Raw genomic sequence first — 24,595 nt, forward strand, 5'->3', positions numbered from 1 at the left:
CAATATGTGAGAGTGGAGGTTTGCTGTGCACACGTGGCAGGGGACTTCTTCTGTCTGAAAGTGCATTGCACATCTTTCTTAATTGCACAATTTTTGACCTGGTAGCAGATATTTATTTTGACAGTTGCTGCAGGATTGCAGCGCGGCAGGGTAGTTTGACCTTGGAGCAGCGTGGATCTTGTTGCAGAAGAATTAAAGTAATATAGTTGTGTGCCCTTTTTTATTTAACGAACATTTTCTGTAGTATTTATGGTTAGTTTATATTGTAATGGACAATAAAGGTAGCCGGATTATCTTTTTGTTGAATCAAGTACTCAGCATTTAAATATACACTAACTATCGGAATATGTTCTGTTTTACCGTCGGTCTATGTCTATCATGCTGTGAGTTTCTTCGCCTAGGCTAAAAACCTGTTTATTGTCTTGACAGAAGCACAAAGACAAAAATTAATGGGCAAAAAAAAAATCTCCCCTCCAAAGATCTAATTGGGGGCACATGCAAGGAAGAATGAGCATTCTGGAATCTTCATGTTAGTGGGGGGAAGGGAGGGAATGAAAGCTCCCCCCACCCCCCCCCGCTCAAGTTGTCTGTCATTAAAATCCAGTTCTAACAGCCAAATACTTCTCTTTTTCATGTGTGTTGAAAAGCAGCTACACCATGTATCAAAGCTATCAGCCCGAGTGAAGGATGGACTACAGGAGGTGCCACTGTCATCATCATAGGAGACAATTTCTTTGATGGGTTACAGGTCATATTCGGCACCATGCTGGTCTGGAGTGAGGTAGGTGTTGTCTGAACGTTAATGTCTAATAGCTTTGTCTAGTTTATAGTAGGCCTGTCTTTCTTCTGGGCCCAAAGCTAAATCAGCAACAAAGGTTTGGATGTGAATTCCTTCTTTTGCTCCTCCAGTTCTGTGCAAACAGGATCAAATTTGCAAGGGGCACAAATCCAGTGTAGCCAGTGGAGTTGCACCTGCTTACATCAGAGCTGAATTTAGCCCAGTCGCTTTTATTTCAGGGAGGAGTAAAGGATAAGCTCTCATCTCTGTGAAGGATCTTGATTTTTCAGAGGTGCTATGTACCGGAAGCGCTCATTTGCTTCACCGGGGGGTACAGAAGCCCAAAACCTCAGAATAGCAGGTCCTAAATTCTAGTTATTTTGTTCTAAGCATCAACTGGAGAATTTTCATTTGATATACTGAACTGTACCCACTGTGGGAAAGTATCCCACCAACCGGAGTCCTTCATGCTTCAAAGCAAGCCTTTCTTCTCTCTCATTTCTGTTTTTTTTACTCTATTCCATTGCTCATTTTTCTTAATTTCCTTCTCCATCTCTTCTCTCATATTATGGGTTTTTAATTCTGTTGTTTCCCAAACACCAGTGAAACATTACATCACAAGAGATATCAACAGAACTATCCTCCTGTAACATACAGGCCCACAGAAATCCATGCAAAACTCCCACTGATTCTCTGGCACCAGGATACTTCCGACAGAGTGACTTAGATGTTGCATTCATGAGGCTTTAAAGGCAGCATTGGAAGTTTTACCTCGAGTTGATATTTATGTGACTTTAGTACTGCAGTAAACCTCCTAATGTTAGTTACAAGCCAGCATTACTGCATTAATTATATAAATACACACCCAGTGACATTGAGATCATGGCACGATAGTCAAGGTTCCTTGGTAATCAGGTGCAGAGTTGCCTTTTGTGATTCCTAAACTAAATAGGATTAAATCAAAAATGCTTAAAAGAGAGGCTTGCCTCCCCCTCCCTTTCTTCTTAATCCCCAGGACTGTACATTTTAAATATTAAATCAGTCCTATAATTTGCTTCAGATATTACCCTTTTACCCTGGGTGAGTCTGCTACACATTTGGGAGCAATTTCCATAGGAAGGGTGCCCTCTACAATTTGCAGTGGACTTCACTTCTCTCTCTCTCATTCCCCCCTCATGGAAGACCAGTGCAGATGGATGAAAGGGTATTATTACAAAGCAGATGTAATAAATGGGATCTATTTTGAAGCCCTTATGTAGACCAAGCTTCCCACTGACTTCAGTGGGGGCTTTGCTTGTATGAGGGTCTGCAGGAATGGAGCCATTATAGTTAAAGACTTTTAATGGGAAAGGTGAAGAGGTTAGGATGGGAAGAGGGTGTAGAGGCTGCAGCAGGAAATGTACCTAAGATTGGCTTTTCCATTTTAAACTCCAGTTCTAGTGATTAATAAAGGTAATTGGTTGGTAGCTTCAGAGATTGCCAGGTTGAAAGCTGGTGAATCAATTGTTATTGTGGATGGTGGAAAGGCCTTGTCATCAACTCAGACTATGGGAAAATTCAGACTGAAAGGAGTTAGTTTGTTTCTTTGTGAATTTTAGAGAGTGGGTTGTAATTGGGCTTAGAATGGAAATTGTTTTACAGCCTTCACTATAAAATTGTTACTGCAGTTCTGTAACCTAGAAATGGAATATGAAAATCCCAAAGGGAAAAGATATGACTGTGGAAAGAACCAGGAGTCCATTAAAAGCAAACCTGGAAATGCGTGAAGGTAGCTGAATGATCTCTAAATAATTCAAACTACACACAGTATCCACATACACAAGACAGGATAAGCCAGCCATTATATTTTCTCCTTTCGAAACATGTCCACTGGATTTTCAGTACCCAAAGTGAAGGTAGCTATCCAGTACGAATGTTTTAGCTGCCCTTTGCTAGAGGAAGAAATGAAGCTCTTCAGATTTCTGGATTTCATTTGCAAGCGCAAAACTCAGAGCAGGCTTGTCAGAAGTTTTGCAAATGTGAGGCTAGCTTTGAGCAAACCTGGTTGGATTTATGATTTTATTTTCAAAACCATATGAAACGTTTAGTTTCTCATGATTTTGCCATAGAACCAAGTGAAGCTTGGTAGTTTTTGACCAAGCTGCACGAAACCCAAAGCAATACTTGAGTTTTGGGAGGAAAGCAAACCCATGTGGATGGAAACCCAAGAAATTAGACCCAGTCCTACAAACAGTCCATTCACTGTGCTCTCCTTGGCAGCACTAGGAGTTCTGATTGCAGTGGACTTAAGGGACTAGGACAAATGTTTGGACTAAGCACAATTTTGCAGAGCTCTGCTAACCACTAAATTACCTCGGACACCAGTAAGCTCTTCTCAAGTTTAATATGGGATACACGTGCAACTTTATTTACATGGACTATACTGGCATAGAAAAAGTAGGTAGGGCTCCAGCCTTGGTCTCAGGACACCTGGGTCCAATTTCTTGCTCTGCCACAGACTTCCTGTGTGATCTTGGGCACATCACTTAGGGCCAGATTTTTTAAAGTATTTAAGCACCCAACTCACATTGATTTCAGTGGGAGCTAGGCACTTAAATACATTGAAAATTCAGGCTCTTTGTGGCTCTGGGCTTCAGGTCCCTGTCTCTGATACGGGGTAGCAACACTGCTGTACCTCACATGGGTGCTATCAGGATAAATAAACATTAAAGATTGTAGGGTGCTTCGATAGTATTGTAATGGGGACCACGTAAGTACCTAAGATAGATAGATATTTCCAATACAATTCCCATCACATGTCAGAAGCAAGGTAAAAAGAAAAAAGTTAATTTAAATTTTTTTTATTGCTGTCAAGCTGTATATGTTATAAATAATTTGGAATGTAAATAACATAGTTTTAATTTATTTTACATGTAGTCAAGGTTTGCAATTGAAATATTCAGAGGCTTGAAATGGAGTTGATTATGTTAAAGAAGCAGATTTAAAATGATTTCTTGAAACACATATTTATTATTTAAAGCTATATTTTAGTTGTAAACACTCTAACATAATTACAACCTTTCCCAGATAGAGGAGAGCTAAATAAAAACTTAATTTGTCACATTAATTTTGTGCAGAAATGCAGATACCTTAAGCCACTGAGTTCAGTTCATCTTTAACTCTCATAGTACTTTAAAAATATCACATTTTAAAATCATTTTCATAAAATAGTGAAATGGGCTCTCTAATCCCTTTCTCCATGTGACTTCGGAAACTGACAAACTATTTTGGTATAGGTTTCAGAGTAGCAGCCGTGTTAGTCTGTGTCCGCAAAAAGAACAGGAGTACGTGTGGCACCTTAGAGACTAACAAATTTATTTGAGCATAAGCTTTCGATAGCTACAGCTCACTTCATCGGATGTAGCTCATGAAAGCTTATGCTCAAATAAATTTGTTAGTCTCTAAGGTGCCACAAGTCCTCCTTTTATTTTGGTATAGTTTGCGCACATTGGAACTGGGCAAATGACTCACAACAAATAATCTATTCAACAAACTTCATCTCTTTCTGTTTGAGGACAGTCTTGAACAGACTGATTTGTTCCTCAGAATTTGTTCCTCAGTGAATGTTCTTGGTTTGTGAATTGTTGTGAGTATTCCACATCCGAGCTGCTGATTAGACGCATGGGAGTTTCTGGCCCCTGATTGGAGGAGTTTAACTCTTGGAATCAGGTTTCAGGGCCAATACTCGTGACTATGAATTCAAAATTAGTTTCTCATCAATATTGTGCAATATTTGCTTAAAATTGATTGTTTCGTTGAACATTCTCCTGCCCGGGAACATTCCTGCATCTCCACAGAGTCAGCTGGAAATGTGCTTTTTACTTTTATGCTGAGAAAAGATGGAAAACCCCTGATATACCAGCTCGGCTACCCTTGCACAGCACAGAAGCTGGGATTAATTTTTATGCTGCTGAATCAAATTCTATGGCCAAGATTTCCAAAGCTAACTATTAATTTTGGGTGCCTCAATTTTGGAGGGCCCAGTTCGGGACCCTTTAATGGAGCCTGGTTTTGAAAAAGTGCTGGGGCTTTCGCCTTCTAAGTATCAGGGCTCTTTAAAACATCTGAGGCTGGGCATCCAAAATCACTTAGGAAAATTAGGCCTAAACCTCTGTGCAGACCCTGTCGGGCTCAAGGCTGCTTCTGTTGGAAACAGCAAAACTCCTACTAACTTAAATGGGTCCAAGATTTTGTTTTTTTGTCCTCACTTCTGTTTTAATGGCCCTCTTTATAAAGAATCCAAAGTAAATTTCTGACCAATTGTAATCACTTCTGTAACCACAAACCAGTGCTCACAGAGGCAAAAATAGACTAGTGACTAAACGTAACACCATCTTCTTAACTTTATATAATGCCACTTTTTTCTTTTAAGAAAATAACCTGGCAGTCTCCATAGTGTGAAATGATGCTGCATCACACAAGAATGTCTAGAATATATTAGCAAACCAAAAAAAAAAAAAAAGAAAAGAAAGAAAGAAAAGAGGCTTGTTGCACAAATACAAACCCTAATATGTGTTGGATTTTAAAGCACAAATACCTCCCTCTCTTTTGAAGACCTCTGTATCTGTGGTATTAATCCTATCCATTCTGGGTCCCAACTGATGTTAAGAGAGATGATATAAAATAGCCGATGCAGATGCCAGAAATTTAGCCCAGTTTAGTTAAATATCCCAGGAGAGAGGAGCCCAGTGCTAAGTTGATGTCCAGATCAGACTTGCCCCAAAGTTTGGGGGAGGCGGAAGTTAATGTGGGGTTTGGGTTTAATCTCTGAATCACAGAGACTGCTTCTTGGCATATCTCTATTTTGACTGTTAATTATTTGTCCTATCACTGCATCTAGACTCTGAAGTGCCTGTCTGAGATCAGGGCCCTACTGTAGATACACATAGACATCCCCTGTCCTGAAGATCACAGAAGGTAGAGAGACTAGACTAGGAGGAGTGGGAGGGGACCAGAAGCAGGGGCAGAGAGGCGAAGTGACTTGCCCGGTAGGTCATTGGCATTATGGCATAGCTAGTAGGACCCGGGGATGAAATCCTGGCCCCACTGAAATCAATGGCAGTTTTGCTGTTGATTTGAACAGACTCAGGGTTTCACACTAGGTCTCCTGAGTCCCAGTCCAGGGCCTTATCCACTGGATCACAATGCCTGTCATCATGCTGTCTCTCATCATGTGTGACTACTGTGAGGCGTTTGTCCCACTGATGTCAATGGAACCACCCAGGGTAGTAAAAACTCCATGGACCAGACCCTTAGATTGCAAGTTGGATTCATAGAGCTAGGCAGCAAATTTGTAAGTGCCATGGAATTCAGTTCTCCCTTCAGTTCCTGTATGGTGATCAGTATTCCTCAGGGCAGTGAAAGCAATCTAACCGGATCATTTACATTTCTGATCCTTGAATGCAGTCTCTCTGAGGCAGAGACTGCCTCCTTTGTTACTTGTCTGTACTGTACCTAGCACGGTGGGGCTCTGGTTTTGTCTGGCGTTCATAGGTGCAGTGGTGTTATAAATAACAATTAATAATGATCCTGAGAAGGCAGTTTACTGAACCTTTCCCTAGACACTAAAGACAATCTCTGACATGTCACCCAGCATTAAGCACTGTTGGTGGTTGTGACCTCTTGCAGACCGATGTCGAGCATGCTTGTTTATAAAATGGAATTACTTGATCCCTTTTCATACCCACCAAGGTCTAAATTAGACATGAACAAAATATAACCCAGGCATCCTGGAACATAGGACTTTAGGCATAAAGTTCACCCTTTGAGAATGTGTGGGTGACAGTGTTGTATGTAGAAAAGGAGGACTTGTGGCACCTTAGAGACTAACAAATTTATTTGAGCATAAGCTTTCATGAGCTACATGCATTCGGTGAAGTGAGCTGTAGCTCACAAAAGCTTATGCTCAGATAAATTGGTTAGTCTCTAAGTGCCACAAGTCCTCCTGTTCTTTTTGCAGATACAGACTAACACGGCTGCTACTCCTGAGTGTTGTATATGTGTGGCTTTAAACACAGCTAAATATACTTACTTCAGAGGACAAAGGAAAACCAAACTGTTTGTTTGTGAAGAACCAACCAGCAAACTTGCTGAGCTCTTCCCATCTCTCACTATGTAACAATGTGCCATAAATAGGACAGGCACTTCTTGGGAACCAGGGAAGAGGTCTTGGAAAATGCCACAAGCTATACTTAAAGACCACAAAAGTGGTGACAGACCAGTAAATGCTGAGAAATTCTAAGCTGTGGGTAGCCGTTGCCTCTTCAGATCAAGCCATCCTGGAGGGGAAGAGGCACAGAATGATGTGATGGGGGGTAGCACGTCAGTCTTTAACGTTAAAGTCCTTGGCTGTTTTTCAAAAGATGTCTTAGACATGGCACAACCAGCATAGGGCGAGCTGTAATAGCTAATGAGCCTGACTTGGCACTGCTGCGCCCCCTGGGTAATCAGTTACATCACTACAAGATGAGGGTGAGAGGCTCCCAAATGAAATTGGTAGCTTGCTGTGCACTCAGTTGGTACAGAGGTGAGTGCTGGCAGACTCAGAGTTAGCATGTTTCAATGTTTGGAATGGCACATGTTCTCCAGTGACTCTGAAGGCCTAGTGCACTTCACATTCAGACTGTATGTGCTGTATTGCAATGGTCCTTGTTCAGACACTTAAAACTCATACGGCTGACATTTTTGGGGTTGGGAAGGAATTTTCCCCCAGGCCAGATAGGCAAAAAAACAAAACAACCCAAGGCCCCTGCCATTGTCTGCACCCTGGGGCATGGATTGCTTGCTAGAATCATCCGGGTATATCTCACTAAATCAAATCCTTGCCCTAGCAGGGGCTTCAGGCACTGGTGCTCCTTGGGTGCGTCTCTGCCTGTGGCCCACAGTCATTTAGTTCTCTGAAGGCTGTAATATTTTATTCTAATCCAGGTTATTGGGCTCAATGGAGGGGTAACAGGGTGGAGTTTAGTAGCCCATGATGTGCAGGAGGTAAGAGCAGATGATCTGGTTGGTTCTTCTGGTCTTAAACTCTGTGGCTCTGTGACTCTATTTAACACATCCATCATCTTACCGTAAAGTATACTTGTTGGTGCGAGGACTTGAACTTGGTATTGCCATGATCCCTGCATGTGCTAGGTGTGCTTATTGCATTAAGGCAGGCTTAATTTTCCCACTAGGAAGCATGTGCCTGCCATGTATGAAAACAGAGATAATGTTGTTTTGGCTGGGAAGGAGAACGCTTGTAAATATTGGTGTCACTGGCTTTTATGTGGGTTACATCAAGACTGTATTCAAACATTGACAGGTTAATTACACGTTTCAAAGCTTTGTTTACTGAGCTCTAGGAAGAAAGTGTTGTTAAAGAAGAATTCTGCATCTAACTGTGCTTTTTTTCCCCCCCTCTCCCGATGGTGTCTTCTAGCTGATTACCCCTCATGCAATCCGAGTTCAGACACCTCCCCGACATATCCCTGGTGTGGTAGAAGTCACATTGTCCTACAAGTCTAAGCAGTTCTGTAAGGGAACACCTGGAAGATTCATTTACACAGGTAAGCGTGCGTTCGTATTAGCTACAACATGTACAGCTAGGGCATCGGGCTCTCAGGCACTCTATGGGATGTTGCTGTCATTCCTTAAAAGCTGCGCTGAGTTTTGCAGTTGTGGCTGAGTGTATTTGCCTCTGTCTCCTCCCGGAAGGGGGAATGAAAGGAGGAGGAGACTCAGGAGAGAAGCAGGTACATGGGTATCATGGTGGCAAGCGCTGTATCCATGCCTAGACAGACAAACAGGGAGAGCGCGGGGCCCAAAACATCAAAAGGCACGTAGAGCATCCCACCCAGGAGTCTGTCTACACTACAGAGAGACCTCTATTAAACGCAAGCAGCCTGTGATATCCTCATCTGATGCAGGGACAGCAGCACATCTGTCATATCCAGGCCTCAGCGATTTCCCAAGCAGAATCATGTTGGCCTGCCCACAGCTACAATGCTGCACTGTTGTGTTTGTCTCTGCATTCTAGGAAGTTTGGGCAGCCGCCCCATGCTGCCTCAGCTCCTGTTGCCAGGGTTAGAGAATGGAGGTGCACTGGTGCTGAACTGTATTGCATCTGGGGATATTCCTGCCTCCAGCGTCTCTGGGTGGGAGATGGGCGGAGCTGGTTTTAAAGACACTGCCAGGAGGTCCCATACAGTTAGGAACCTTATTAACCCTTAACATGCGTGGATAAGAACTATCCTTAAAATAGTTCAGGCGGTAAAATAGCTACTGACTTTATAAAAATGTGTCGTGTCGATCCCATAGGACCCAGCTGCACTACAAAAAATAATGTCATTGGACCAGCTTCCACCCTGCTTGTCCCTAAATATGGTTTGAGGGTGCCTAGACCTACAGTGTAGACAGCGCTACGTGTTCTTTAACTGTGTTCCTGAGTTGTGGCAAAGACTTAGCCAGTATAGACCCCTTCTCCCTTCCTGTTATCTCCCAGAACATTACGTATAAGGTATATTCTAAAAGCTCGTGGCTATGAGACACATTTCAAGCACACTAAGACCCAGATATTGCTCTTGATATGTGCCGAAGGACTAGGGTGACCAGATGTCCCGATTTTATAGGGACAGTCTAGATTTTTGGGTCTTTTTCTTATATAGGCTCCTGTTACCCCCCACCCGCTGTCCCAATTTTTCACATTTGCTGTCTGGTCACACCAGCAAGGATGTCTATCAGAACTGCACATAGGGGTGGAGGGCAGACTATGGGCTTTTGTGTACCAGCTGGATAGGCTAGTTTTGGTGTGATTTCATTAATGCAGAATGAGTTACTTAAAGGTGCTCGACAAAGATCTGTTGTTGTTCCCCCTCACCGTCTCAAAATTGGGCTTATTTGCTTCTTTATGATGGAGAAAGAAGGCCTGTCAGTGCTCCAGTATGGTCTTTCCTGCTAAGCTGCAGACACCAGTTGGGTGTCTCAGAGCTGGTTTATTGTGAGTGCTAGCACTTTAAAAGAATGAGTGGGAGGCTCGAATCTTTAACAAACATAAAGCTGATTAAGCATGGGAGTTAAATAAACGTTAACAAGATCAGAAGAGAAACAAAGGGCCAGACTGCCAGTTGGTGTAAACTGGCTATTTCAGTTTATACCTGCTGAGGATCTGACCCAGAGTTTTAAACAGTTTCACTGAAAATCCTTCTCCCTCTCAATTTTCATTCTCATGATTGTCAAGATGCCATCATTTCATGAGTTCCTCAGTCATCAAAGACTATTTCTTGAGTAGATGAGGCCCGCAATGCAGATGCAAACAAATAAAAAGCAGCAGGAAACCATCTCCCCAATTTTTCTCTGGGAGAGAATTTTCAGGTCTTCGTTATACAACACAAAGAAGGGCTTAAGCTTGATTTTCTTTAACTTTTCCCATCTTTGTTTGCAGTGTTGTAACCATGTTGTTTCCAGGATATTAGAGAGACAGGGTGCGTGAGTCCATATCTTTTATTGGACAACTTCTGTTGGTGAAAGAGACAAGCCTTTGAGCTTCACAGAACTCTTCTTCAGGCCTGGGAAAGGTAACCAACCTTGCATTTAGTTGTGACACAGTGAGCACCTTTCACAGACCGGAAGAATAGCTCTGTGTAGCTCGAAAGCTTGTCTCCTTCACCAGCAGAAGTTGGTTCAATAAAAGATATTCCCTCACCCGCCTTGTCCCTCTGCCTTTAATAATGTCATTCCAGTAGAAAAGAGGCATATTTTGGCCTTTCTGTACAAAAGCAGATAACTGCCTGATATGATGCTAAATTGTTCCAAGTTTTAAGAATGTTTCCTTATATTTTATTGTTTTATTTGTGCCATGTTCAGGTTAACATTTAAAATACTTTATTTTCATTCAATAAATGAAGGAGATGGAAAACTAAGCAAAACTGTCAAAGAAATTCAAAGGCATGGAGTAGAAGACTCTGTTTATTGTACAGATGTAATAAAAATGTGATAAATTCTATTTTGACTGACCTTTTACCTCACACAGTCTTCCTTTCTGTGCCCCTTTATTGACACTTGAACTGAAACCTGGCTTCCTTTTTAAAAAAGGAAAACTCTTCTCTAAGAAAGAAAAACCTTAAACTAAAATAAAAACAATTAATGCATTCTGACCTTCAGAAATGCCTTGCAGCCCTTTAAACAAAATGCAGGTTCAGTGCATGCCTGCCGATTAGTTTTAGTTAATTGAAAATTATAGGATTGACCCAAGAGGAAAATTTTGTTTGCACTCCAATCACTTTTACAAATTAAGGAAAATTACCACAATTTTGTTGAGCTAAGGTTTCACACTGAGTTCACGAAATTAGCTCAGCCATCCCAAGAAAGTCAGCACTTTGTTAGTGAGCAGTAGGGAAAAAAAGGTCTATGGTATGTACAAACGAAGCATAGAAAAAGCTATGTTGCTTTATAGAACTAGGCCAAATGTTTCTAATTAGGATTATTGGTTCATTGTAAGTTTTGAAGAACAATCAAACTAGCAGATTAGCTGTTTTTTTAAAGCTAGAATTTCTTGCCATTTATTTTTCCCATGAGAACTTGTTTTAACTCCCACATAGCACTATTTTTTTATTTTATTTTTTTACAAGACTCATTATGGGCCTACAGGAAATGGACCAATTGGAAGTTCTGATACTGTAACATTCCACAGCATCATTCCAATAGATGGGAGTTTTTCGCAATGTTCTTCAGTGAACTCAGTGTTCTGGAACATATTACAAAACCACAGAGGCCAAATGTTTTCTCAGAGGAGTATGGCCTCTGTTTTTGGCTAGAAACATTTCAGCATCACTTGCTGCTCTTAAGAACAAAAAACGGGGAGAGAAGGAAAGAAGTGGGAGAAAGAAAAGAAATGGGGGTTTGTGGGCAGTACAGGAATTAATCGGGCATGGCTTCCTTTCTAGTGAGAATGTCCCTGCACCTTATGGCCCTATTTTGTGGTCAGCTCTCATTTAAAAGAAATTATTTTTAATTAGTGTTCAACAAAATATCCCCTCAAGCTACCTGGCTATAGACTGCTTTTTTCCCCTTACTGTTAAGTACTTAAGTTTTCAGAAGAAAATACCAAGTGACCTATTAATTTTAGCCTTCCCACCCTCTTTAACTACAAACAACTTAGTAACTTGATCTCTGAGTCCATGTGCCATCTAGGAATCAAGGTCACATACATATGGAGAAATCCTAGCTTTTAAAAATTATTTTAGAAAGAATGAAACCCATGTTGACTGTGCTTACAGAGAAATGCCCTTCTTTATGTTCTATCTGTAAAGCGTATCAGAAGCAGACACTTAAAAGAGCAATTATTGCTTAGATTTCAGGGTTTGAAGTTCCCTGAAAGATATTGTTTATTAGGAATCTATTTGTAGAAAATACAAAAGCTCACACGTTTTACAAATAAACTATCAGCTTCTAAACAATGTTTTATATCCACTCCATGCAGAGGAATATCCTGACCAATTAACAAATTGAGGAACTGATTCTGTGACTCATATAGCGCCTTCTCTCTATAGATCTTTCAATGCACTTTGCAAACATTAATAAATTCAGCCTCATGTCGCATGTTATGAGTCAGGCAGGTATCATTATCCCCATTTCACAAGTGGCAAACTGAGGGTCAGGCAGAATCAAATCAGGGACCCAAAGCCCTCAGTAATTTGCAAGATAACTCAGGAAGTATGTGGGTGAGGATGAAAATTGATACTAATTGGTGATATACAGATGGGCCTGTGATTTCTTTCTTTCTTTCTTTCTTTCTTTCTTTCTTTCTTTCTTTCTTGCATTAAAAATGTATGGATCACAGGCAGTGTGCTTGTCACAGATGGATTGCTCAATGAATGGTGCTACTAATCCTTATGATTTACACATACTGAGACTTTACTAGGATTGCAGGGTGTAAATGAAAGCAGAAATTCACTCATTGCATACAGTAAAGGGCATATGGAAGGCCCATAACAATTAATTCTTCTTCGAGTGCTTGCTCATGTCCGTTCCATATTAGGTGTGTGTGCTCACCACACGCACCGGTGCCAGAAGTTTTTCCCTCAACAGTATCTGTAGGGGACTGGCTCTAGCGCCCCCTGGAGTGGCACCCGCATGGTGCGGTATAAGGGGAGCCGCCTGCTCCTCCCACCCTCAGTTCCTTCTTGCCACCAGTTACGGTGCTAGAACATCTGCTGCTTCTGCTAGCGTTATTTTGTTTTCTGTTCTTGTGAACTTTGAAAACCTGTAATATAATTATATATAATTAGTAGTTTCCTAGTTACCCTTAGTAGTAGTTCTCAACTTTTCGGTAGTCCCAAACGGGTCTCAGCCAGGAACGGGGAATGCCCCGGTCCCCAGGCTTTAAGCCCTGCGATAGCTGCAAATGGCGTATGCCCGTCAGCAATCCACATACCAGCTGCCTAAGGTGCTTAGGCGAAGGGCACATAAGTAACAAGTGCCGTATCTGCAAGTCCTTCAAACCTAGGATGAAGAAGGAGCATGCTATCCATCTAAGAGCGCTCCTAATGGAGTCGGCACTCACTCCGGCACCGGAGCAGCAGTCCAAGTCCACACTGCTCAGTGCTCCCCCGGCGTCGTCCACGAGCTGGCACTGGTTCCCCTCCACGGCTCCCGGGAAGAAGCCAAAAAAGATTAGGAGGGGAAGATCTCCTACCTCCCGTAAGGGAAAGGACAGGGCTGGGCCGCTCAAGTCGAGTGGTGCAGCCCGTCCCAGGCTTCACCTGTGACCAGTGGTGAGCAGGAGCCGGTTCGCACCAGTTCGCGTGAACTGGTTGTTACCTTTTGAAGCAGTTTTAGAACTGGTTGTTAACCCACTTCCCTGCAGGGGGCGCTGAGGCTTTGATGGGCTCTGGCCGGGAAGTGACGTAATTCCTCCTCCGGCCGCCGGGGGCGCTGCGCTGCGGAAGCCATGTGGGCTGATGCCTGGCCCTGGGCACGAGCCCTGGTGCTGCGGCTGCTCCCCTGGCCCTGGGGCTCCCGCTGCTGCCTGGGGGGTCCCCGGCTGCTTTGCTGGGCCTGGGCTGCGTTCAGCTGCTCACCGTGAGCATCCACCACCCTGCCTGCAGCCACCCCCTGCACCCCCTGCCTGCAGCCAGACCCCTGCCTCCAGCCACCCCCGCACCCCCTGCCTCCAGCCACCCCCTGCCTGCAGTCAGACCCCTGCCTGCAGCCACCCCCTGCACCCCCTGCCCGCAGCCAGACCCCTGCCTCCAGCCACCCCCGCACCGCCTGCCCGCAGCCAGACCCCTGCCTCCAGCCACCCCTGCACCCCCTGCCTGCAGCCAGACCCCTGCCTCCAGCCAGACCCTGCACCCCCTGCCTGCAGCCAGACCCCTGCCTCCAGTCACCCCTGCACCCCCTGCCCGCAGCCAGCCCCTGCCACACCCCCTGCCCTGTATCCAGCCAGCCCCTGCCTCCAGCCACCCCCTGCACCCCCTGCCCGCAGCCAGTCCTGCACCCCCTGCCCTGCCCGCAGCCAACCCCTGTCTCCAGCCACCCCACACTCCCTGCCCTACCATCATCAGCTGCCCCCACACCCCCTGCCCTGCCCGCTGCCAGCCCGTATCCAGCCACCCCCACCCCCTGCCCACAGCCAGCCCCTATCTCCAGCCACCCCTGCATCCCCTGCCCGCAGCCAGCCCCTGCCGTACCCCCTGCCCTGCCCGCACCAGCCCCTGTCTCCAGCCAGCCTGTCTCCAGCCAACCCCACATCTCCTGCCTGCAGCCAGCCCCGCCGCACCCCCTGCCGTGCCCGCACCAGCCCCTGCCGCACCCCTGCCCTGTCTCCAGCCACCCCTGCACCCCCTGCCCTGCCCACACAAGCCCCTGCTGCACCCCCTGCCCTGCCCGCAGCCAGCCCCACACCCCATGCCCTGTCTCCAGCCACTCCTGCACTCGCTGCCCTGCCCGCAGCCAGCCCCTGCTGCACCCCCTGCCCTGCCTGAAGCCAACCCCTGTCTCCAGCCACCTTGCACCCCCTGCCCTGCCCTCATCAGCTGCCCCCATACTCCCTGCCCTGCCCGCAGCCAGCCCCTGTCTCCAGCCAGCCCCGCACCTCCTGCCCACAGCCAGCCCCTATCTCCAGCCACCCCTGCACCCCCTGCCCGCAGCCAGCCCCTGCCGCAGCCCCCTGCCCGAAGCTAGCCAGCCCCACACCCCCCATCTCCAGCCAACCCCTGCCGCACCCCCCCTGCAGCCCTGCCCAAAGCCAGCCAGCCCCGCACCCCCCTGCCCTGCCTGCAGCCAGCCCCTACCTCAAGTCAGCCCCTGCCCTGCCTCCAGCCAGCCCCACACCCCCTTGACTCCAGCCAACCCCGCCCTCCCTGCCCTGCCTGCAGCCAGCCCCACACCCCCTGCCTCCAGCTAGCCCTACCCTATGCCCCTGTCTGCAGCTGGCCCCACGTCCACTGGTGCCCTGCAGTTCCCAGGGCACTAACCCTGCACATCTGCTTTAATGAGGGAGGCAGGGAGCAGCTGGGACCCACACATGTGCACACCCTAGGGTGACCAGACAGCAAGAGTGAAAAATCGGGATGGGATGGGGGGTAATAGGAGCCTATATAAGAAAAAGACCCCAAAATCGGGACTGTCCCTATAAAATCGGGACATCTGGTCACCCTAGCATACCCCCAGGGAGTGGCGGGGACCCACACATGTGAAACGGAGCTCGTTTCTATCTCAGGCCCATCTTTTTAAAAAAGAACTTTAGGCAGGGTTAACATACATCTGTATTTTCCCGGACAGGTCAGGCTTTTCGGTTCTTAAATTGCTGTCCTCCCAGGAAAATACGGACGTATAGTAACCCTACTGGTACAAAAAATACATTCTGGGGCACATCCCTTACATCAGAACTTTTTATAGGGAACCGGTTGTTAAGATTTTGGCAGCTCATCACTGCCTGTGACCCCAGATAGCGGTGCAGGCCCTGTCCAGATTCAGGTGCCATCGAAGCCTGAAACTCTTTGAGCAGCTTGGAGATCCTGACGCTCCCAGTGCCACCCATACTCGGGGAAAATCCGCGTTGGAACCTATGCGTGTGGCCCCGCCTCAGTGGTACCGATCCCCATCGAGAGGGACGTCTCGCCAGCGTTCACCTGTCCGAAGCCCTCACGCCTCAGGACTGGAGAGGCAGGCTCAGCGGAGCCCTCTTTGGTCCCGACACCGGAGGCACTGATTAAGGTACTCGATGCATACCTCGCCGGTAGATTGCACAGACCCTCTGAGGCACCCGCCACCTGGCAGGAACTCCAGGACTCACCCCGACCGTCTCCACGGGCCGGGTACCGATCTCGGGACCGATTGGACACCAGAGAGTGGTGATAGCTAGGCCGTCATCGCCTGTCTCCAAGAAGGAGGTCGCCCTACTCAGGACAATCCTCCCAGCAACCGGCCCGTTGTAGCTTCTGGTCTCATTTGATGTCCCAGTACTGGCTGAGTACTGTGAGGCATGGATCACCGAGTATCCGACTCAACGCCTGAACGCCGTCATTCCCGAAGAGCCAAAGCAAGATAGTCTCGCTCAGACAGGTCGGCTTTGGGACACAGCGACTGGCACCGGTTGGACAAGAGCCACCGCTCAGCCCAGTCCTGGTCGCCCTGTACTGACTGCTCTGGTGATAGCTCCGGCTCGGAGCGAGGTTCCCTGACTGCTGGACAAGCCCCGGTCCCAACAGTGCTGACTACATGATCAGCGCTGAAACCTGCCCTTTGGCCCCAAGCACAGTGGCTGATGCCATAGAATCATAGAATCTCAGGGTTGGAAGGGACCTCAGGAGGTCATCTAGTCCAACCTCCTGCTCAAAGCAGGACCAATCCCCAATTTTTGCCCCAGATCCCTAAATGGCCCCCTCAAGGATTGAACTCACAACCCTGGGTTTAGCAGGCCAATGCTCAAACCACTGAGCTATCCCTCCCCCCATGGTACTCATGGAACTCCTGGGGGTTCACCCAAGCTTCCCAGCCTGCCTGATCGGCATCGGGAGCCTCGGAGAGGCCGCAGCCTCAGTATCCCGTCCCCCTCCGGTGCTGGAGGCTTCAGGGGGTAAGACCCTGCAGGTCCAGGAGGACCCATGGGAGCAAGCTGCTGGACTCACCCATGTACGTGGAGGTTCCCACGGCACTGGCATCATCCTCATCGTCGCCAGATGAAGCTATCACCAGGGCCCCTCACCCAGTTCCTCAGGATGATGCCAAAGCGCACCAGGAACTTTTGAAGTGGGTCGCTTCTAACCTGGGGCTTCAGGCAGAGGAATTGGAGGAGCCCTCGGGCTCTCTGTTTGATGTCCTCTGCTCCTGCCAGGGTGGCCATACCCCTTCATGAAGGTGTTTCTAAGATCACTTATGCCCTGTCGCAGACTCCCTCTTCCCTGGCCCCTATCTCTAAAAGGGCCGAACACAAGTACTTTGTGCCAACCAAAGGGCACGAGTACTTATACTCCCACCCTGCCCCCAATTCCCTTGTGGTTGAGGCGGTTAAGGAGAGGCAAAGACAACCCGGGGCCACCCCCAGAAATAAAGGCTCAAGGAGGCTGGATCTCTTTGGACATAAGATTTATTGGTCTTCCAGCCTTCAGCTGAGAGTGGCCAACCACCAAGCCCTCCTTGGCCAATATGATTTCAATATGTGGCAAGCCATGGCCAAGTTCGAAGGGTCACTCCCTGAGGCTTCCAAGGAGTTCTGGGTGATCCCAGCTGAGGGCACGACCGTGGCCAGGGCAGCCCTCAAGGCAGCGTCAGAGGCTGCTGATGCTGCTGCCCGCACCATGGCTTCCGCTATCTCCACACGGCGAGTCTGTTGGCTGGGTTGTCCACCGAGGCCCAGCAGTCATTGCAGGACCTGCCCTTTGACAGCGGGGCCCTATTTGCTGAGCAAACAGACAGCAAGTTGCCTGGCCTCAAGGACTCCCACACCACCCTGAAAACCCTGGATCTCTACATCCCAGGCCTGGCGCATGAGCAGTTCAAACCACAGCAGCCTCAGGGTTTGGGGAGTCAGCCTCGGCAGGACCAGCCCCATTAACAAGCCAAGGGTTAAAAGTGCCGTCCAAGCCACACGCCTCCACCCTCTGCCCAGTTGGGCTTGACCCGTAATAAGCAGGGGGCCAAATGGTCGTTTTGATGGTGCATCTTCGGCAGCCTTCCTGGTGCACATCCCTATCCAGGACATCTGTAGAGCCGCAACGTGGTCCTCGGGCCACATGTTTACCACTCGTTATGCCATCACTCGGCAGGCCAGGGACAATGCTGGGTTCGGCAGAGCTGTGTTGCCATCTACACATCCGTGAACTCCTACCCACCTCCAGGAGTACTGCTTGGGAATCACCTAACATGGCATGGACGTGAGCAAGCACTCGAAGAAGTGCAGGCCGTAACTAGTGTTCTTCGAGATGTGTTGCTCATGTCCATTCCACAACCCGCCCTCCTTCCCCACTGTCAGCGTTTCCGGCAAGAAGGAACTGAGGGTGGGGGGAGCCAGCGGTGCCCCTTATACTGTGCCATGCAGGCACCATTCCAAGGGGCACCAGAGCCAGTCCCCTACAGATACTGCTGAGGGAAAAACTTCCAGCACCTGTGCACGTGGCGGGCACCCACACCTAATATGGGATGGACATGAGCAACACATCTCGAAGAACACCAGTTACGGACAAGGTAACTGTCTCCTACCGACTGCTCAGTTATTTCAGTTTTGCAGCTTTTGTTCTCAAATGATCTGCTAGAGCAAAGGACTGAGAATCAGGAGTCTTAGGGTTCTCGTTGTGGCTTTGTCAAGAGCGTCTGTCTAGACTGCAGAGTTAACCTGTGTTCTTACTGTTGTCCTTAACTTCCCTCCCCTCCAAACACAAACTCTCTCATCTGAGTTTGGTGGCGTCACACATAGGGGAGGCTGTGCAACCTAGTGGTCAGAACAGGCGCCTGGACTGTTGGTCAGAGCAGAATCAGAGGGCAGAACCAGAGGTGCGGTCAGGGGAGAAGCCAATGATTGGAGCCAGGAGCTGAGAGGAAGGCAGGGACTGGGGCTGGTGCAGGCGTAGGTGCGGGTTGGAGCAAGGGCTGGTGCAGAACTTGTTGAGCAGCCAAGGTGCTGCTGTTGCTACCAGGCTTACACGGTGATCTGTTGGCCCTTCCGTCCAGTCACGGAACACGGTCGCTTACTGAGGGTTTATTGGGCCCAGCCCAATTCATTGGGTTGCCAGGTGACCAAGCCTGCTGGGGGTGCTTTAAAACCTGCAGTGAGGCTGCAGGGTAAACCGTCCCCGTTCTTGTCGTCCAATGCCTTCCCGCGCTTCTCCCCGTGCGCCCAGAAGGACAGACAAGTACTCCCACAATTCGCAGGGGGAAAGCCCTGGAACAGCTCCGCTTACTGCGGCGCGAAGAACCGCCGGCTATGCCCCCCGAAGTCCTAGCGAGAGACACGGGTGAGTACAGCATCAGCGAAGAGACAGTAGCACGGGCATGATTTTGCAGTGTGGACCCTGACACCCAGGCTAGGCTAATGTAGGCGTTCAGTACTAGGTGCCAATTGCCTGACTTAACTTTGCGGTGATGACATACCCTGACAGGCTGTGTGCTTTCGGTTGAGAAATGTAACCTTTCCTTGCCTCCTCTCCCCTCTCTCTGTAAAATTGGTATAGCCAAACATTAGCGGAGGGTTGACTCTTGACTGGTAAAGCTCTTTGCGATCTTTGCATGATCAGGGCTATGTAAGTGACAACATTACGAATGTCAAGGTGTGCTCTGAGGTGTGGGGGAGCTCGCTGTGTGGTTGTGATGTGACACTTCTGTTGAGGCAGCTTTCCATTCGACTGACTGCTCCGTAGGAGAAAGATCCTTATGCGATTTTCCCCTTTGCCCATTGCTTGGTTCTGAAATCAGTACAAGCAACCAGAAGCAGCATCACCACCCATGGATGATCTGTGAGCTATGGCTGGAATTTTCCAAAGTGGCTTGATTTTTGGGTGCCACAGTTGTGGGGTGTCTAGCTCAAGACATTTTGCAAGTTCTGATTTTTCTGAATGTGCAGGGGTAGCCACCTTTTATAAATCAGGCCCCTTTCAGGTTCGGATGTCAGGCACCTTTCAAATTGAGACCCCCTAAAATCACTGGTAATTTAAAAAAAAACTTGGCCCGTAGCTTTAGAAGTGTAGATTTCAGACGTTTCACGGGAATGTGAAGATTTGGAGTGGGGGAGCAGAGACCACCCCTCCCCCCCCCTTCCAAAGCTTCTGAACTTTCGAGCCTGGTAGACTTCATGGAGACCTTTGCAAGAAAACTTTGCTGCTCTCCAGGAGGATCCAATGACTGTGTCATACTCAAAAGATACATAATCAATGAAGCAGGCAGCTTTCAGAAAAAAGGGTTCTGGAGTTTGTTGACTTAAAAATAAATGGTACTAAGAGACAGGCTGGCTATCAGGATGCTCTTGTGGCCCCACTGGAGCCTTTGCCTTGATCCCTTTGGGAGGAGCGGGACTTTATGCCAACTCCCCTTGCCCATAGCTGTTTATCGGCTAGTTTCTGAAACGCGTTAAATCCAACGGCAGTTGTTCTCATCGTCAGTAATCCACAACCTTATTAGTTTGCCTTATTCATGTGTGTTTATTATTAAATCATGAGCACTTAAAGAGCTGATTAGTATGAATGAGGAGAGAAAGCCATCGCCAACTGAACAAGAAAAATAATAAAAAGGCCAGCATCGTCAGTGCAGTCGGGAATTTCACTCTGATGTATTCATTGAATTCTTCACACCCCCCCCCAAATAGGACGTTTGTTGCTCTGAAATGAAATGTAAAACACCTCTCCTTTCCTGAAAAGTGACAGGATGGGAGATCTCGTAGTGAACACATAAATGCCGTTTGTTTTTTAACAAGCTGATGCTCATGCTGTTATGCAGAAAGCGAAGACAAGACAAGTCGTGTCCAGATTTCCATGTATAAGACCATTATACTGCTGTTGATCTCACAGAGATTCTGCTGAGGGTGGACCATATTCCCCAGCTATAGTGATATCAGGAAATGGAAAATGAAATCCATGCAAAATATCTCTTTATTGCTGAATTTTATTTGCTTTCAATGTTTATAAAAAGAAATTGAAACCCCTTATTAACACATGTTTTAAAAATTGCCTAATTATATATTTAACTGATTTGCCCCATCAGCTCATTATGCAAATTGTTAATTTGCATAATAAGAATACCTCGCCATGAGATTGTAGGAAGACTCTGATTCTGCAGTAAGTGCTGGATAGGCAGAGCTTATTTGAGGATCTGGGTCTATGACTCCATTACTTATTTAGAGAACATTTAATTATGGATAGACAGTACTAATTCAGTGGTTACTGTCTGCTGTGTCTGCTGGAGTTTCTCAGGCAGTGGTCCAGTCTACCATAACTGATTTCTTTCCCCATATCCAATATAAAATGATGTGTGCAGTAAATAAGGCCTATCTACTTATGTGGCCTTCCTTGCCCAAATAGAAAAGCAACTCACAATCCTTAAATGAATTTTATTCCCACTACAATCTTGCCTGGTAACCAACTATTTTCCCACATGAACTGAAGAACAGGGTAGAGTATATGACTGGCCCGAGGTCACATGGGAAGCCCGTGACTGAGCTAGGAATTGAATTAAGCTCACTTGAATTTTTAGGTCAGTGTCTTATCCTCCAGGAAACCCTTCCTGCCCTAGTCAGGGTAGATGCCCCACCTGCTTGATATACCACGCCTACTGGATAACACAAGCTTTTGAAATGTTCAGGGAACACCTGCCTCCCTATAAAATAATTCCAGCATTTATTATTTGTTTTGTTATTTTAGGTTTCTTAGGACTTCTACAGTAGTTCTGACATGTTATGGGAAGGAGTTTGGGCTTCAGAAATTCAGGACAGGTAGAAAGGTTGGATCACAGGGAAAGGGGTGTTTAGATAGTGAGGAGGTAACCTGGAGAATCCCTGTTGTGTGCTAATATGATCACTGACACCTAGTGCCTCTGGCATTTGTTAAACCCTGTCAGCATTATAATGCACTACAAAAAATACAATCATTGAAAGTATGCATGGTACCTGTAAGACATCTGTAGAGTGAAAGTGATTACAGCTATGGTCAGAATAAAGCTGGCTGTGAAGGAAACATATTATTATGTACATACTTTCCAAGAATTATGACTTTTATTTTCTAGTTAAAGGGGAGTGCAGTCAGGGTCTATGCAGCAAAGGGGAGCCCGATCATTAAAAAGAATATTTTCTCCGATATTACAAGTCTAAATAGGTACTAGGCCTTATTCACAACCTTGGCTTTTTTCTGTCTGCCCTGAGTTAGTAAGTGATAAGGCCAGAAGAGAAATAAATCACTGAAATCCCTGTCCAAAGAAAACATATTGACTACAGCCAAGCAAATAACAACCCATAACCAATGGTCCCATTCATCATTCATGTAATAGGGATATAAAGTGTTTTCTACCTATGAAACTCCGTGGAGTGGGGAAAAGCCTGATAAGCCTCAATCTAAGCTATGTGATTTGATTATTAAAGGACATGAACTATTTGTCACATGCCTTTAATCTAAGATGTGTTGCCATTTCTAAACGATAAATTTGTGTAAAGGATTAGAAAGCTATTAACGATAAAGGTATGAACTAGACTTTATAAGTATTCCCACAATGCTCATGCCACCCTATCCACTGTTGGAGCCCTAACCTGTTTAATATGATATAAGGTAGTTAGTTATCTGACCTTCAAAGCCAATAAACCACTTTGTGCTTTTCGAGTTTTATAGTTACTCCATGATAAGTTAACCCACTGGGTTCACAGCATATGTATTGTAAATTCCTTCCTTTATCCCAAAAGAAAACCTTCCATTTTCATCCTTTGCTTCCAAACTCTCTCACATCAGATTGAAATTATTAATCTTTTCTATTCTGTTGTTACTTGGTTACTGCTTAGATTACTCTACAAATTTGGTCAATCAAACAAGGACCTGAGGTGCATAATAAAATACCTGCATTATTTTAAAGGTATTTCTGGATTTCTACAGGATTTCACTGACTGGTTTCTTAATGTTTGGGTCTACAAATACCATGTGTACACTGTATAAAGAAGGTGCTATCTTTCTGATGAGGCAAAAAAACCAAGACCAAGACAACTTGGGGTAATTTAAATATTTCACAGCACTCTTTATAAGAGTAGAGATCTTACCCCTGGAATTCTGACACCTTCTAGTCTGGGTACATAGATTCTGCCTGCCTAATTCCCTCTACAATTTCAGTTGGACTCAGCAGTCTTCAGTCCCTGTGCTAGACTGATGTGTAACGTCGCTGTGCACTGTGAAAGGGTTGCTCGGTTTCACCCCTGCTTTGTACGTGGCAAAGTGAGTCTCGTAAACTGTGGGCCAGATTGTCAAGAGTGTGTGTGTGCGTGTGCACGGATAGATTGGTGTCTGCGAGTTTGAATCCAGGCTGTGCACATGCTGAGGAATTTGCGTGACCTCCAGCAGGGGGAACAGAACATTTATTCTTTGTGTAATAAAATGTTTTCAATCCACATGGATGACAGGCTCTGGTTTAACCCTTGCCTGTATTATATTCTATCTATCTGTCTATCTACGGTGTGTGTTTCTGTACATGTGATGGCTGCCCCCTTGGCCCACAACTGAGATTGTACTGGGGACCTGCAGAACTGAAAGCATGAGTCTCAAGAGTTTGAACTGAAGAGCCAGACACTGTAGCTAGGGCTCGTGTCCAACTCCCCTCCTCTGTTGCTTGGGCACCTGACAAATGGGGGGTGTCTCTCCCTCTCCTTCCCCCTCTCTGAGATGCTGGTGGAGCCAAGAGCGGGGCCTGCTTTAAATGAAGTGGGAGCTGAATATTTTATTATTTCTGGCCTGAGGCTATAAGAGACCGGTTAAGCAGGACATGGTCTCCTGAAGCTGGAGACACAACAAGAGAGCCTTGCAATCTGATCAAGTGAGAGCTGTGGAACAAAAGTGCACCTCGGAGGGGATCCCAAAGTGAGCTCATTTGTAGTTCAACCAATCAGGGAAGCTGGGCTGATGTCACCTGACACTGGTGTTGCTTTCCAAACAGAGGGACAGTTTGAGGATGCAAACCCAGACCACAGGGGTAGGCTATCTCTGGATCTTGTGTTTCCAGCCCTGACTCCTACCTGAGAGAAGGTTGTAAATTGCAATTAGATTTAATTCTTCCATTGGAAAGTGACCAGAACCCTTTGGCTAGTGTTTTTTTGTGGAATCCACTTTGATTTCTGAGTGTTTCCTCTGTTGTAGTTTGGCTTCTAAAGAACGTCAAATAAATACGAAGGGCCGAATTAGGCCTAAACCTGCCTGGGGGGGAGAGGGTCAGGGAGCTGCTTCCCCCCCTCCCAACCGCCCCCAGCAAACAAGGTTTGGCTGCAAGCAGTGAGGGATGCAAGGGAACTGCTGACTTGTGCAGGCTGCTGTATGTATAATCCTGGGGGAGGGAGAGGAGGGGAGAAGGGAGCAAGGGCCTCCTCTCCTCTTTACCCCAGCAAGTCTATGGGATTTAAGCACAATACAAAGCTGAAGTGCTTTGTTGACCTGGGACCTAACGTAGCAGCAAGGTCTGCTGCTCACCACACTTCTGCTGTCCCTCAGAAGACGACATGCCTGTGCACTGCCCTGGCAGAAACACAGTTTAGCCCATGCCCACATTGTTTTTGGCTGCACTGTGTTTCATCTCAGTGGCTCACGCTCTTCTTCCCCAGCCCAGTCCTGGGACTCCCATTCTGACGTT

At 46.7% G+C, this 24,595-nt stretch overlaps 1 protein-coding gene across 8 annotated transcripts in view; it reads left to right on the forward strand.

The window, feature by feature from the left end:
- EBF1 (EBF transcription factor 1) overlaps nt 1-24,595 on the forward strand; it is a 334,154-nt gene that overhangs the window by 239,095 nt on the left and 70,464 nt on the right. For 4 of the 8 annotated variants that reach the window (XM_084637706.1, XM_084637708.1, XM_084637710.1 and 1 more), the window contains exons 9-10: nt 648-781; nt 8,238-8,364. In XM_084637706.1, coding sequence (XP_084493832.1) covers nt 648-781; nt 8,238-8,364 — 261 coding nt within the window. The remainder of the gene's footprint in view (nt 1-647; nt 782-8,237; nt 8,365-24,595) is intronic. The other 4 variants (XM_084637709.1, XM_084637707.1, XM_084637711.1 and 1 more) reach the window with 1 other exon arrangement.

The sequence above is a fragment of the Lepidochelys olivacea genome (assembly GCF_965140295.1).
Source record: "Lepidochelys olivacea isolate rLepOli2 genome assembly, chromosome: 8".
Classification (NCBI taxonomy): domain Eukaryota; kingdom Metazoa; phylum Chordata; order Testudines; family Cheloniidae; genus Lepidochelys; species Lepidochelys olivacea.